Source organism: Arctopsyche grandis, chromosome 5 (genome assembly GCF_051622035.1).
Source record: "Arctopsyche grandis isolate Sample6627 chromosome 5, ASM5162203v2, whole genome shotgun sequence".
In the NCBI taxonomy this organism is placed as follows: Eukaryota; Metazoa; Arthropoda; class Insecta; order Trichoptera; family Hydropsychidae; genus Arctopsyche; species Arctopsyche grandis.
The window spans coordinates 20,176,799-20,192,714 of record NC_135359.1 but is presented as its reverse complement, the minus strand read 5'-3'; the positions used below and the strand labels follow the sequence as shown (position 1 = coordinate 20,192,714).

The 15,916-nt window shown below is 35.5% G+C and overlaps 3 protein-coding genes and 1 long non-coding RNA gene across 4 annotated transcripts; 3 read left to right on the top strand and 1 right to left on the bottom strand.

The window, feature by feature from the left end:
- Positions 1-1,272: 1,272 nt before the first annotated feature.
- Positions 1,273-4,246, bottom strand: LOC143912204 (uncharacterized). Its single transcript, XR_013260611.1, has 3 exons — positions 4,030-4,246; positions 3,631-3,764; positions 1,273-1,967 (listed from the first exon to the last, which is right to left on the bottom strand). It is a non-coding gene; the product is annotated as an uncharacterized LOC143912204 (long non-coding RNA).
- A 321-nt stretch (positions 4,247-4,567) lies between these two features.
- LOC143911842 (transmembrane protein 183-like) lies at positions 4,568-6,848 on the top strand. Its single transcript, XM_077430904.1, has 3 exons — positions 4,568-4,848; positions 4,929-5,656; positions 5,953-6,848. Exons 1-3 carry the CDS (start codon positions 4,797-4,799, stop codon positions 6,244-6,246), a joined length of 1,074 nt encoding a protein of 357 aa, XP_077287030.1. The 5' UTR covers positions 4,568-4,796; the 3' UTR covers positions 6,247-6,848.
- Positions 6,849-7,364: 516 nt separating this feature from the next.
- LOC143912363 (transmembrane protein 183-like) lies at positions 7,365-9,257 on the top strand. The gene is made up of 3 exons (XM_077431644.1): positions 7,365-7,428; positions 7,686-8,413; positions 8,797-9,257. The coding sequence occupies exons 1-3, from the start codon at positions 7,365-7,367 to the stop codon at positions 9,091-9,093; spliced, it is 1,089 nt and encodes a 362-aa protein (XP_077287770.1). The 3' UTR covers positions 9,094-9,257.
- Positions 9,258-9,554: 297 nt separating this feature from the next.
- Positions 9,555-14,017, top strand: Noa36 (zinc finger protein 330 homolog Noa36). Its single transcript, XM_077431441.1, has 7 exons — positions 9,555-10,351; positions 11,428-11,578; positions 11,655-11,766; positions 12,084-12,203; positions 12,278-12,442; positions 12,520-12,633; positions 12,713-14,017. Exons 1-7 carry the CDS (start codon positions 10,218-10,220, stop codon positions 12,874-12,876), a joined length of 960 nt encoding a protein of 319 aa, XP_077287567.1. The 5' UTR covers positions 9,555-10,217; the 3' UTR covers positions 12,877-14,017.
- Positions 14,018-15,916: the final 1,899 nt, after the last annotated feature.

Below are 15,916 nucleotides of genomic sequence, written 5' to 3'. Positions count from 1 at the left end.
AACCAAACTACATATTATGTAGTTTGGTTGTTGAAGAAGTTTGGAATTTTGTCGTTTATTTTGACTAAAATTAACACAAATTTAAATTTCACTCATTATTAAACATTAAAAATAACTCAACTTTGATTGATAAATGAATAATATTAAAACTTAACCAATTTCTTTACCAAAAATCAGCTTGAATGGCAGCGTTAACACTAGCGGTAGATACCGCGTTATTTGACGGCGTGGAAACATACAGCGTGTTCCAATTTTTCACCAATCCGCGAGCCACACGACGCCCCTCCATAACTCGGGCAGTACCCATAGGATTGCCTTGGGGGGATGTCGTCGATATTTCAGAGAGCGTGTCGCCAACATATTTACGACATTTGCTCGGCTCATTACTTTATTCAATTATCTTTCTATTTACCCGGCTTCGCTCGGTATTTGTAATATAAACCGCTTAAACATGGCCAATCTAATGTGGCAGCTCCCCAGGTACTGGCCGTAAACCAACGTGTGATACCGCTTCTTCTGTCATAACAAAATGCAGTGCATACCATCACCTCATAACCACTTTATTGTTCAATTATCGTACTCTACTCATAACTGGTCATCTAAACACGCAACTTTTATTGTTCGCAGCACACCCACACCACAGCCTTCTACGAATCGAAACTCCAAGCGAGATGACATGACTAAACTACACCGTCACTTCTCTCACCCTTCTCCATATATATGGGGGTGGTATATGAGTACAAATATATATAAATATATATATATATATATATATATATATATATATATATATATATATATATATATATATATATATATTGATTAGGTAATATCGGACCATTTACAGAAGATAGAATATGTAAAATCAAAATTGTTTTATTTTAAAAAACGGACAGATTTATAAAATTCACAAATATCAAAATGTCAATATTGAAGTACCTACCTAGTTCGTTTTGTGACCCTCATTTATTAAAAAATGTTGCTAATTTATTGAAAAATGTGATTTTCAGGAAAGAGTTGAAAAAAATAGAGCAATCTAAAAGGTCGGGCTGCGGAGCTGATGAGATATATACATATACCATCATCCTCGACATTTCACGAACTGAGCTTTTTGGCCAACGTAGAAAAACCCGTGCTGACTATGGTAATCATCTTGATTATATTACTACTTTTGGAAAATAATTTATTTATTAGGTACTATTCGACCACATCAACTTTAGTCTCGGCCCGATGATCAAGAAGTATATAAAGGTAAAAATAAAAACCAAAGTAATATAAAAACTTTATTTATATTACTTATTATATAGTAAACATTTTACATAAACAAAAAAACAAATTATAATGAAATACAATAATAAAGGAGGTATGTAAAAAAATAAATGATGACTAGATGATTATGTTTATGTATGATGTTGTTTGATGTTTTATAAAAATTTTTGAAGCCAACCCTTCTGTTATTCGTATACCCGTTGGATTGTATTTAATATTTTTAGGAATGTGGATAATTGGCGGACGTTTGGTAATGTGTGTTGATGGTTCCAACCCTTCTATTACTTGTATTTTGGGTGAATTGAAGCTAGTATTCTCGGGTATGTGGATAACATGTGGCGATGAGTTTGATAAAGATGTGAGAGATAATGAATTATTAATTTCAGTATAATACAAATTTTTCGTTTGAGCTTCATATATTATATTGTTTATGGCATGTGCTTTATCTAATTTTAGTTTCGGATTTAAGCCTTTTAAACTCTCAATCCAGGATGCACACATTAGATCGAAAGAAGTTTGGGGAGATTCAACAATGGGCCGAGACAGTATAGTGCATGCTTGTGCAAGCAGCTCATTTTTTTTTGTTCGGCCTATTCTTTGTTATTTTCGGCATTGGACCTTCATCGTCATCATTAAGAGACGAATATATCAGACTCTTTTTGTACTACTTCATTTTGGTGTTGTTGAGAATAATCTTCCTGAAAAAAAAAAAATTAAATTAAAAATTTTTCAGATGCCAACAACAGATGCAGAATGGATCGAAATCGCAAATGAATTTGGAAAACTTTACAATTTCCCCAGATGCATTGGAAGTCTAGATGGCAAACACATTGAAATTATTAAACCTCGAATGTCGGGTCCCTCATACTACAATTATAAAGGCTTTTATAGCATTGTCCTCATGGCTTTGGTTAATGCGAGAAAAGAGTTCATCATGATTGATGTAGGAACAAACGGAAAAATCTCAGATGGTGGAGTTTTATTCTATACGAAATTTTGGGAACTCTATGAACAACGCAAATTAAATTTGCCAGAGCCATGTCCATTGCCCAACACCACGACGAATTTTCCATATGTATTAGTAGCTGATGATATTGCATTAGAAGAAGACAAAGACACAATAACTAGCCTTTCCACTTCTTTTAATCGAAATGCTAAGTCAGATGCAAAAACAGTCAGAGACGAGTTTCGACAGTATTTCTTCGATGAGAAAAGAAGAACAGCCTTGTAACCTTGTAGACACCGTGGTAGGTCAACCTATATAATTATCATTATTATTTACTTGTTTTTTTACTATACATATTTCTTTCTTGCTTTTTATTTTATTACTATCTTTGTTATTCTTTTTTATGTATATTTGTATTATATTGATTTTTTTAAATAAAATAATTTCATTTGTGATCCGTAATTATTATTTACCGTAATAATTTTTCATATTGCTATGCTACATTATATTTATATACATATATTCAAAGACATGGTTATATCTAGTCACCGGACCCAGAAGATGCCGCGTATTGTTCAAAGTTTGCCGAACCTTTTTTACAAAGGATTTACAACAATGGATAGCACTGTGACTATCCTACCTCTAGTTATATCGCACTATCATCGAAAATCACCATAAGCTAGGGTTGCCAAGTGTCATGGACAAAAAAAGAGAACATTTAACAAAAAAATGTTTATTTTACAATTTTATTTATAATTGTGCGGGAAAAGATTATATCTATAAGGCCGGTCATACAGTGAGTATGTACCGTTTACCATGCATCCTCTTTTTTTGATATTTCGACTTAAGATCTTTCGATTTTCGATCTTTGCGTTTTCGGTAATATCAGATTCCGGCTCGTCACGTAGACCCCCATAAGGCTAAGGTATCACAATAATTTTTAAAACAAATTTACACAAAAGTCCAATTATCTCAAAGGAAATATTATATGACTTATTCCACTTTCATAATAACCGGAATATACATATGTAGTTAGGAACTTAAAAAGTGCGCTTAAAAATTAATTGTTGAATTTAATCATCTTCATTCTCACTCAATTTCATCACCTCTGTTGCTATATTTATTTATACACTGCTAATTTGATTCAAAAGTTTCTTATTTTCTTTATAAAATTCTAAACTATCCCATGTACGCGTTCGATGAATGCCACGTTTTTTCTATATGTATCTAAAAAAACCACGTCCCACATTCACCGCTGTCTGATTTCGCCCTCATGCCATCTTCATGGTGTTTAATATTGTTTTCAGTCCATTGTCGAATTACTATCATCGGGCCGAGACTAAAGTTGATGTGGTCGAATAGTACCTAATAAATAAATTATTTTCCAAAAGTAGTAATATAATCAAGATGATTACCATAGTCAGCACGGGTTTTTCTACGTTGGTCAAAAAGCTCAGTTCGTGAAATGTCGAGGATGATGGTATATGTATATATCTCATCAGCTCCGCAGCCCGACCTTTTAGATTGCTCTATTTTTTTCAACTCTTTCCTGAAAATCACATTTTTCAATAAATTAGCAACATTTTTTAATAAATGAGGGTCACAAAACGAACTAGGTAGGTACTTCAATATTGACATTTTGATATTTGTGAATTTTATAAATCTGTCCGTTTTTTAAAATAAAACAATTTTGATTTTACATATTCTATCTTCTGTAAATGGTCCGATATTACCTAATCAATATATATATATATATATATATATATATATATATATATATATATATATATATATATATTTATATATATTTGTACTCATATACCACCCCCATATATATGGAGAAGGGTGAGAGAAGTGACGGTGTAGTTTAGTCATGTCATCTCGCTTGGAGTTTCGATTCGTAGAAGGCTGTGGTGTGGGTGTGCTGCGAACAATAAAAGTTGCGTGTTTAGATGACCAGTTATGAGTAGAGTACGATAATTGAACAATAAAGTGGTTATGAGGTGATGGTATGCACTGCATTTTGTTATGACAGAAGAAGCGGTATCACACGTTGGTTTACGGCCAGTACCTGGGGAGCTGCCACATTAGATTGGCCATGTTTAAGCGGTTTATATTACAAATACCGAGCGAAGCCGGGTAAATAGAAAGATAATTGAATAAAGTAATGAGCCGAGCAAATGTCGTAAATATGTTGGCGACACGCTCTCTGAAATATCGACGACATCCCCCCAAGGCAATCCTATGGGTACTGCCCGAGTTATGGAGGGGCGTCGTGTGGCTCGCGGATTGGTGAAAAATTGGAACACGCTGTATGTTTCCACGCCGTCAAATAACGCGGTATCTACCGCTAGTGTTAACGCTGCCAATAAGTGTTCAAATATCTATGGCTTTAGGCCAAATTATAGTAGTAAAGAAAAATGTGGTGCAAGTTGTCAAATTGACCCATGGTTCGTAAGAAGATACCTTGGTATTCATACAAATGTAAATCTTTAAATAACTTCAGCCTAATAGAAACATGATTTTAAGATCTCTCAATTCTTCATTTTTTCCTGTATAATTTATCATCACGCCTTTTTTTATGTCAATGCCAAATGTTAAAATTAAAACCAAGAAGAATTTGTGCCTTTCAGGTAGTATCAATGTGCATGTTGTCAATCATTAATATTTGATTTCACTCCTGAATTCAAAGTTTTGAACTTCTTTTTTGTAGATTTTTCACTAAACGACTATGCAAACGCCAACGTTGTTCATTCTCAAAGAAATAAAAGTGTTAAGGTGATGGAACAATCAACAGATGATCGAAACTGGGATGATAATGTTGATGACGATATTGACCTTGTGGAACAAGAAGATGAAAATGGTTGCACAATTGTTGTTGTTCAAAGTAACTGTTTGCGTAAAGATTTTTCCACCTGTATTGCTACAACAGACACAGATTCAGAAGGAAATTTATATCCTTTAGATATTTGGTTTCTCATTTCCAAATTTATCGCACCAGAGGATGTGGGAAGATTCGCCGGAATATGCCGAGCTACATTATTCGTTAGCCGCTCTGCCGAATTTTGGTTTCGCTTATATAAAAAGCATTATAAGCATAATTGTGGTCTACCTTTGAGATTGCAACCTGTACATATGCATTTAAGATACGGCTTACGCTCGTGCGTTATACGTAGTTTATACTACACTTACGCCCCTTTCACTACGGAAATTAAAGTCCAGAACTACTCTAACTTCTACACTCCAAAAGATTTATTAAAACGAAGATGTCTATCAGTTTGGTATGAAAAGTCCAAAAGTCAGTGGATATTTTTCTTTAAACTCAAATTTATAAAGAGAACACTATATGTACCAAGGATAGCTGAAAACTCAAAACGAAATGTATTTGAAATATTAGATGACATATTAGCAAATCCAGAAATCGATTGTAAGATGTTAAAGGTTAGTTGAGTAATGCTCATTTAAAACTTTAAAGGTTACAAAATATATAGTTTATGGTATGCTTATAGCGTACTAGTGTTTTTACCCGGCTTCACTCGGTATTTGTAATATAAACCATTTAAACATGGCCAATCTAATAGTAAACATTTTATTAAATTTATTTGAATAGTTTTATTTTATTTAAATTTATTTTAATATCCATTTGTTCGATGACCTCACGGATTTACGAACCAACAATACTTACATACTTACAAAGTCTCTTTCGAAATTATATATTAGATGTCCTTTTGTTTCAGGTGCACTGTGGGAGTTTTTCAGATGCTCCTCCCATTATGGGTATGATTTTAAATACAATTTTCACAAAAGTTGCTCCTAATATGAGACACAATCGCCTTCATCTAGGATTCAGTCAAAGCCTTCAAGATCATGTCAACTCTACATCAAATTGTTCAGTCGTTTTAAACAATGTTGTCAAAATGGAAGTCCTTAATTGGTGGCACCCTAATTATCCACATCCAGCAGAATTGTTGCCCAACTCTATTATGCATAATAGTGACAACTCATCAGCAAGTTTTTTTGAAAGCACATAAGGATTTACGTTTTTTTACTGTATTCCTTAATACTTTATTTTTATAAATACTATATTTTATATAGTTCATGTTTGACGTTGTGTTAACCTTTTTATGGAAATATATTTATTACTGTGACCAGTCACCACATGTGATATTAATGTAAAAATAAAATATTAATAAACAGATAGTTGTTTCTTTATAAAATGACAATTACGGAAAGTAATTTAGATTTGCTCAAAAAAAATCGTTTTTGATGTTAAATGCTTCGAATAATGATATGTAGAATTAAAAGATTTAATTTAATTCAATACTCAAAAAGAGATTATACACATACATATGTATATGAATAGAATGTGATAGAAATAATATGGAACCTTCTCTGTTACAATATTTTGGATAGTTATTATAAATTGATTCATATTTTCATAAAAGATGATCATATTGCTTATACATAATATAGAATTAATTTATGTTTAGTGTTCCAAAATATATTGTGGCGGCTCGCTATACGACATGGTCGAGTTTGGTCACCTTCCTGCGAGCGGGGACCAACTCGGCTGTGTTCAGAGTAGCTTCCTCACTCTGCCTTCAGCTATCATAAATAAAGCACGTGCATCAACATGCCAGTAGTCTCATTCGTTCATCCCCCATAATATTAAAACCATCACAAACAGATTTAAATAAATACTGTATTTGATTTCAGTTTTAGGGCGAAATCACAAAGAGGTGAATGTTTAACGTGGTTTTTTTTTAGATAGTTTTAAACGCGTTCGTGAGATGCGTACGTGGTATAGTCCTTTGAAAACGATACATTCGACCGTTCGTCGTTGAAAACAGTTGGGACTTTATGTCCCTAATAATTATGCGCGTGGTAGACATCATTTGATGGTTGTACCTCCTGCTCACACAGTTCTTTTTCGAATGGCTACTATACCAAGAGCTATTTATTTTATTTGAGTTAACATAGTTTGGAATTTTGTTGTTTGTTATTTTGACTAAAATTAACGCAAATTTAAATTTGACTCATTATTAAACATTAAAACTAGCTAAATTTTTATTAATAAATGAATAATATTAAAACTTAACCAATTTCTTTTACCAAAAATCAGCTTGAATAAGTGTTCCAATATCTACATATGGCTTTAGGCCAAATTGTAGTAGTAAAGAAAAATGTGGTGCAAGTTGTCAAATTGACCGATGGTTCGTAAGATTCCTTGAAATTCATACAAATGTAAATCTTTAAATAACTGCCTAGTGGAAACATGATTTTAAGATCTCTCAATTCTTCATTTTTTCCTGTATAATTTATCATTACGCCTTTTTTCATGTCAATGCCAAATGTTAAAATTAAAACCAAGAAGAATTTGTGCCTTTCGGGTAGTATCAATGTGCATGTTGTCAATCATTAATATTTGATTTCACTCCTGAATTCAAAGTTTTGAACTTCTTTTTTGTAGATTTTTCACTAAACGACTATGCAAACGCCAACGTTGTTCATTCTCAAAGAAATAAAAGTGTTAAGGTGATGGAACAATCAACAGATGATCGAAACTGGGATGATAATGTTGATGACGATTTTGATCTTGTGGAACAAGAAGATGAAAATGGTTGCACAATTGTTGTTGTTCAAAGTAACTGTTTGCGTAAAGATTTTTCCACCTGTATTGCTACAACAGACACAGATTCAGAAGGAAATTTATATCCTTTAGATATTTGGTTTCTCATTTCCAAATTTATCGCACCAGAGGATGTGGGAAGATTCGCCGGAATATGCCGAGCTTCATTATTCGTTAGCCGCTCAGCCGAATTTTGGTTTCGCTTATATAAAAAGCATTATAAGCATAATTGTGGTCTACCTTTGAGATTGCAACCTGTACATATGCATTTAAGATACGGCTTACGCTCGTGCGTTATACGTAGTTTATACTACACTTACGCCCCTTTCACTACGGAAATTAAAGTCCAGAACTACTCTAACTTCTACACTTTAAAAGATTTATTAAAACGAAGATGTCTATCAGTTTGGTGTGAAAAGTTTAAAAGTGGGTGGATATTTTTCTTTAAACTCAAATTTATAAAGAGAACACTAGATGTACCAAGGATAGCTGAAAACTCAAAACGAAATGTATTAGAAATATTAGATGACATATTAGCAAATCCAGAAATCGATTATAAGATGTTAAAGGTTAGTTGAGTAATGCTCATTTAAAACTGTAAACGTTACAAAATATATAGTTTATTGTATGCTTATAGCATACTAGTGTTTTTACCCGGCTTCGCTCGGTATTTGTAATATAAACCGTTTAAACATGACAAATCTAATAGTAAACATTTTATTAAATTTATTTGAATAGTTTTATTTTATTTAAATTTATTTGCATAGTTTTATTTTATTTAAATTCATTTGAATAGTTTTATTTTATTAAAATTTATTTGAGTAGTTTTATTTTATTTAAATTTATTTGAATATTCATTTGTTCGATGACGTCACGGATTTACGAACCAACAATACTTACATACTTACAAAGTCTCTTTCGAAATTATATATTAGATGTCCGTTTGTTTCAGGTGCACTGTGTAGACAGTTTTTCATTCGTTAATCCTGTCAAGGGTGTGATTATAAATACAATTTTCACAAAAGTTGCTCTTAATATGAGACACAATCGCCTTCATCTAGAATTCAGTCAAAGCCTTCAAGATCATGTCAACTCTACATCAAATTGTTCAGTCGTTTTAAACAATGTTGTCAAAATGGAAGTCCTTGATTGGTGGCACCCTAATTATCCAGATCCAGCAGAATTGTTGCCCAACTCTATTATGCATAATAGTGACAACTCATCAGCAAGTTTTTTTGAAAGCACATAAGGATTTACCTTTTTTTACTGTATTCCTTAATACTGTGGCGGCTCGCTATACGACATGTTCGAGTTCGGTCACCTTCCTGCGAGTGGGGACCAACTCGATTGTGTTCGGAGTTAGCTACCGCACTCTGCCTTCAGCTGTCATAAATAAAACACGTGCATTAACATGCCAGTCGTCTCATTCGTCCATCCCCTATAATACTGATTACTAATCAGAAAAATTGGCGTACGGAAAACTGCGCAAATGATATTGCGCGAATGTTTTTTTTACGAGATTTTTATTTTTATCATTAAAAAAAACATTCGCACAATAATATTTGCGCAGTTTTCCGTACGCTGATTTTTCTGTACGCCAAATTTTCGTGCGCCGGGAGATCCACGCACGCGATTTTCGTAGCGGTGGTTATCCTGGTAGCGATTCACTTTTGCAATGTAATCACCGAACCATAACTACGTAACTAATTCGGTTCGGTGATGACTAGTCAAATGTGAACCGGTCACAGGACAACCGGTCGGTCTAGATTGGTCACTCTTCGATCGATCAGACCTTCCTGCGGTACATTTACCGCGGTGAATTAAAATTATTAAACTGTGATTTGACATTCGAACTATCAAAGTGAAATGAACTCAAAAGCGATTGTCAACCTTCTCGGATGCAAGCGTCAGATGAGCTGACAGATGCCCGCGAACTCCTTGCGAAGACCACAACCAACGGCCACGGCCACGACCACGAGCACGAGGGCTTTTGGCTCGAACATATGTCTAGTCGATAATAATAAAATTTCGTAAATAAAAAGTATTTGCGAATAATTTTTTTGTATGACCAGTTATCATACGACCAATTTTTAATTTTTGGGTGTGACCAGTTTTCTCGTGACCACTTTTAGCGTGACGGGTGATCACGAGTGACCGGTTCACATTTGACTAGTAGTCCGTTTACCAACTAATTCATAACGTGAAATAAGATGTTGGTAGCATTGTCATAATTACTACGACATGTAGATTGGCAAGCTTGGCCGGTGACAGTGCGTGCCTTCGAAGCAAAGTGGTAGCTTCAGAGTACTGACAGCTGGTAAGTTGGTGGTTGAAAAAACCGATTAGCATCCGGTTTTGCGATTCGCATTCAAAATGCCGAAGAAAAAGACCGGTCAACGCAAAAAAGCGGAGAAGCAGCGTCTTCGCCAAAAAGACATCCGCGAGAGAAGAGTCCCTCTAGCTTTGCATCCGGCCAATGCATCAATGGACTGTGACAAGTGTCACAGGTATGTATATGCGCTGCTCTATGTATATATCATCCGGAATATTCACACGTTTTATAACCTTAAATTTAAATGACATCGTTTTGGCCGGTGGCCGTCACTGCAACGAAAGTGACTTGATTGAAAGTCGAAAAACCAAGATTCTTCGCGATTTTTATGACAATATGTGAAATAGTCCGTTTACCATGCATACATATGAAGAGCGGGTAGTATTACCATACATATATAGTTCCGTTTACCATGCATACATTCATTCTTTTCGATCTTTCGACTTTCGATGCAGTGAGCCAGACCCCGTTTTGGCCACCACTTTACTACCAATTGATGCAGCAGTTGAAACAATATTTTTAAAAGTTACTTTGTAGAACTATATTTTTAGAATTAAAATAAAAAAAGTCTTAACTATTAAATATCCACATGCGTAGTTGCATTTTTTCACTGAAATTGTGAATCTATGAGTGATTATGTGGAATGATAGAATTTATATAAACTTTAATTGGAAAATTTATTTTAAATATACGTATATATATATTTTTTTTTTCACTTATCTAACCTATTTCAATAATTTAACGTATTTAAAGTAATTTTAATGCAGATTCTGGAGGGCAAAAATTTTTTTCAAAGGTATAGCGCTGGGTCATCGACTGTTTTGACCTAAGATCCAACACGGCCGCCACGCATTTTTCATTTTTAATTTTATTAATTTCTTATACAGTGATTTTATAGAAAAAGTTTTATATTTTTGGAATTAAATTTAAGACGATTTATTTATTTTTAATAAAACATTTTGTCTTTCAAACTATTGCTTCATCTAATTTAATGTTTTTATTAAATTATTTCAATAATAATTTGTGATTTTTAATATTCATATTTCATTAATAATGAAATTATGTAGGCAGAGCCATGTTTCATTTGGATCTTACGTCAAAACAGTCGGTGACCCAGTGCTATGCCTTTGCCAAATTTTTGATTGCGTCCAGAAGCGACTCGAATACGAAATAATAGGAAATACATATCACCAGATAATAGGAAAGTACATATTTAAAATTTTCAGTGAAAAAATTATTTTGATATTTCAGGAAACAGAAAAGCAGAGCCTTCTGTTATTTTTGTCAAACTATTCAAAGATTGCCGATGTGCGCGCAGTGTGCTAAAGTAAAATGTATGCTCAAATCTGGTGATTGTGTTGTTAAACATGTAGGTGTTTATACAACTGGGCTCGGCATGGTGGTATGTATTTAAAATCTTCTAATTTTTATAATTTCATGTTTGTTAAATATTTCGTCTAATATTATTATTAATTTAGGGAGCCATTTGCGATTTTTGTGAAGCATGGGTTTGTCACGGTAGAAAATGCCTAACGAGTCATGCTTGTAGTTGTCCATTAATGGATGCTGTTTGCATTGAATGTGAAAGAGGTACAAAATAAAAATATCAATTTGATTATACTTGGTGATCAGATAAATGCACTCAAGAGAGCCACACTCTCGAGATATCCAAAATTTCAAGGATGCTCAAGATGAACTAACACAATAGAATTCCAAAAAAAAAACATCAAGAGGTATTTGTATGTTATCCCTTTTTGTAGAATTCTATTGCGTAAGTTCTTCTTGAGAGCCTTTGAAAATTTGGATTTCTCGAAAGTATGCCAGTATTCAGTACATTCTTCTGGGAACCATTATACATACTTAGACGTACCGCCAGAAACCATTTTTTATGTTTATTATTTTTATAGGTGTGTGGGATCATGGAGGCAGAGTTTTCCGATGTTCGTTCTGTGATGGATTCTTATGTGAAGATGATCAATTTGAACATCAAGCTTCGTGTCAAGTATTAGATTCCGAAGATTACAAATGTTAGAAATTTTTTTCATTCAAGTATTTTTTACACAAGTATTCAAATTTTACCAGTTATAAATTAATTTTATAGGTCAATCTTGTAATAGACTCGGTCAGTATTCTTGCTTGAGGTGTAAAACGTGCTATTGCGATGATCATGTGAAGAGGAAAGGTTTTAAATATGATAAAAACAAACCTATACCTTGTCCCAAGTGTAACTTTGAAACATCACAGACTAAAGATCTCAGCATGTCAAGTATGCAGTATAAATATAATTTTAACAAACATACATATATGCATTCCTTTTTATATAATTTTCTGTGCTTTTTCTAGCTCGTAACCATAAGTTTGGACGTCAAGGGCAAGCTGGTCCCGATGACGAGGAAGGAGGTGATTATACCGGATATGGTTATTATTCTGGTACTTCTAATGATTACTCTGCGGGTCGTAAGTTTTCAGTTATTTGAAACGATATTAAATAAATATTGCATTTAAAATGTATTGTATTAATCCTATCTCTTTTCAGCTATTGAATGTTATGGCTATGCAGGACATACTGGAGATAGTTCATCTAATGATGAAGAAAGTGAATCTGATTCCGAGTATTCTGATGATGAATCTGAACATTCCGATACGGAAAGTCAGGATTCTAATAAAGAAGAAAAAGATGATAAAACTACAAAAAAATGATTTGTAATATTTTGTTATTAGTAATAAAATATTGATTGTTTATTTTTAATATTTTTTTAATCTTAGCATATGTACATATGTTATGCCTTCTTATATTGGAGACCAGAAAATGTCCTTATTTACTTGCTTGGTATTTTTTATGCAACTTATACATGTATTTTCTAAAAATGCTCATATCTATCAAAATTTCCTAAGAAAGTCTGTGTCGTTCATTATGTACAAGAGCCCTGTTTGATCTGTGGGCTGTGAACCTTTAGTAACTTTTAAAGAATAATGTTTGAAAGTAAATAAATTAAAAAGGTTAAAGAGGTCATGTACACCATGATATGAATATTAATCTATCAAGTAACTAAACTTATATGAATATTCTGCAAGGCATCAAAAAATAATTACTTATGTAAGTGAATTTTTTACAAGGTTCATATTATTTTAACGCTGTGTTTTCGTAATAGCATAAATTTTCATTGTAAAATTTGTTATCAGCGAAATAAAATATTTTTTTATGTATTTTTCAATGGCATAGTACATATGTACGATGTAAAAACAATATATCATTAGTTTATTAATATGCAGAACAATCTAACCATTTTAAAATTAATATGAAGGTAAACATCCTGACGATTCAACCACATATTTTTATTTATCTTTGCTGAAGTAATATAAATAAATACTCAATTAAAAGGCAGTCGATATTCGGTGAATTATATTCTTTTACTTATACGTTATCATCCAGGGCCGCCAAGCGTCTGGATTTCGGCGGGAATGTCCCGATTAAGTAGCTGTAATCGTGTCTCGATATGTAAATAAGATTTTAAATTGGAACTAAAGAGAGACATTATTAATATAATTGCAGTTTTGAATATTAAGTAACTAAAAATTGAAAAACCGAGAGATTCATAGTGGCAGTACGCAGCTCTAGTAATCCCTTGGATTTTATTACATAGAAGAAATACTAATCTTACATTTGTAGGAATCTCGTCATCGAAACATTCGAGAATATTACACAACAACATTCCGCATTCAACAAACCACATTCCGCGCAGAACTCACACACGTAAACAACACGTGCACTTCTTGGAATCAATCGCCAAAACCTTCGAGACAGTTCCACCCCTCACACTCAAGCGGAACGCCCCTACCAGTCGAGCGGAAACAAAACCAGTCGAAGCACACCTGCAGCCATTATATTAAACTCAAGCGGAATGCCCCTACCAGTCGAGCGGAACCAAAACGGTCGAAACACGCCGCCGCCATTAAACTACATCGAGCGGAACGGCGCCAATCGTTCCAGAAAAGTCCACCCCATCGACAAAAGCGCATTCCTCGCTTACGCATCAACAACCACCACCATGGGTCAGGTGATTCCAGAAACACTATAAAAGGAGGTACAACCCAAACAACGCCAGTCGACCCACGGCAGCAAGCGTCGACACACAGCAGCAGACCAGTCAACATCCAGCTCCTGACCTGCCACCACTACACCACGCGGACTTGGAAGATCAACCAGCCGAACGAGCCAGCAACACACTGCCGTATCCAGAGACCTTCCGAACATAGCCGAACAACGAGCCAGCAACACACTGCCGCATCCAGAGACCTTCTGAACATAGCCGAACGACGAGCCAACAACACACTGCCGCATCCAGAGACCTTCTGAACATAAACGAATGCCGAGCCAGCGACACTCTACCATATCCAGAGACCGCTGAACGCCATACTTTTGCCCAAATATAATACCTTTGTACAACCATAGGCAAACAATAAAACTTTATAAAACAAGCACAACAGTGTTTCGTTAGGCAGGGATACGGTCAACACACATGTACCCCGCCTACAGATTTATTTATAAAGATAGACGAGAACGAGTTATCGACGAATGAAAATGCAATCAATTTACATAAAATAACCTCCTATATTTTATCGATTCCCCATACAAATGCAATACCAGAACGAATTTTTAGTTTTGATGACGGTTTGGCGGAAAGAACGTAATCGTTTGTTGCTGAATAGCTTGTGGCGGCTCGCTTATACGACATGGTCGAGTTTGGTTGCCTTCCTGCGAGTGGGGACCAACCCGGCTGGGTTCGGAGAGCTGCTACTCACTCTGTCTTCAGCTGTCATATAATAAACACGTGCATTAACATGCCAGTCGTCTCATTCGTTCATCCTCCATACTGGTGACCCCCGACATCGAGCCACGCAGCCTCGATCAATTTCAACATGCCGCTCATCCCTGCCTCGCCGAGCCAGGCGGGGGAAGCTACCCGCCGCGCCCCCATCGCCATCAACACAGCGCGTCGCGGCCCGCGGGTGACAATAAACGAGCAGACACGGCTACCTACCTACCTACCTACCTACCGACGTCCAGCCACAACGTCGATGACAGGTGCTTTAAAAAAATGGGGGAGCGAATGAGACGACGATCTTGACAGCTGGATGTGGAGTCATGCGCGATCCACTACACATAGAACGGTCATCCAGCACCACAAGATTCATCACACACCACCTCAGCACCATCATCATCATCATCATCATCAAGGCCCCGTCCGTCCCCACGAGCGTCGTCACGCCGAGACGGGCGGTAGCGCTACAACACCTCCACGAGCCACAACGACTCACAGTCCAGCTCGGAGTATCATTAACCACATCGATGCCCCTGCCGCCCCCGCCGCCCCACCAACCGACATCAGCCTCGGAAGAGCGGCGCCGCCGCAGCATCGCATCTCATCGGCGCGACCATCGGACCACCCACCGTCCTGCTCGCGACGTCACCGCCCTCGAATCTACCGACCATTCAGGGCGGTACACCTAGGTACACAGCGGATGACCCACGTCAACAATTTTTTTCTCCCCACGTAATATTTTTTTCTCTTTGTGTAACAATAATTTTTTTCTTTTGTAAAATTTGTTTCTTTGTAATTTTGGTATCGCTGATGCTGGGGGGGGAGTGATGTGGCGGCTCGCTTATACGACATGGTCGAGTTTGGTTGCCTTCCTGCGAGTGGGGACCAACCCGGCTGGGTTCGGAGAGCTGCTACTC

Excerpts from the sequence above, each read along its gene's own strand:
- LOC143911842 (XM_077430904.1), top strand. The coding sequence starts at position 4,797 with ATGTCAATGCCAAATGTTAAAATTAAAACCAAGAAGAATTTGTGCCTT. Across the intron at positions 4,849-4,928 it reads GAAGAATTTGTGCCTTTCAG|ATTTTTCACTAAACGACTAT; the intron begins GTAGTATCAATG and ends TCTTTTTTGTAG. Across the intron at positions 5,657-5,952 it reads TCGATTGTAAGATGTTAAAG|GTGCACTGTGGGAGTTTTTC; the intron begins GTTAGTTGAGTA and ends CTTTTGTTTCAG.
- LOC143912363 (XM_077431644.1), top strand. The coding sequence starts at position 7,365 with ATGGCTTTAGGCCAAATTGTAGTAGTAAAGAAAAATGTGGTGCAAGTT. Across the intron at positions 7,429-7,685 it reads AGTTGTCAAATTGACCGATG|ATTTTTCACTAAACGACTAT; the intron begins GTTCGTAAGATT and ends TCTTTTTTGTAG. Across the intron at positions 8,414-8,796 it reads TCGATTATAAGATGTTAAAG|GTGCACTGTGTAGACAGTTT; the intron begins GTTAGTTGAGTA and ends CGTTTGTTTCAG.
- Noa36 (XM_077431441.1), top strand. The coding sequence starts at position 10,218 with ATGCCGAAGAAAAAGACCGGTCAACGCAAAAAAGCGGAGAAGCAGCGT. Across the intron at positions 10,352-11,427 it reads GACTGTGACAAGTGTCACAG|GAAACAGAAAAGCAGAGCCT; the intron begins GTATGTATATGC and ends TTGATATTTCAG. Across the intron at positions 11,579-11,654 it reads CAACTGGGCTCGGCATGGTG|GGAGCCATTTGCGATTTTTG; the intron begins GTATGTATTTAA and ends TTATTAATTTAG.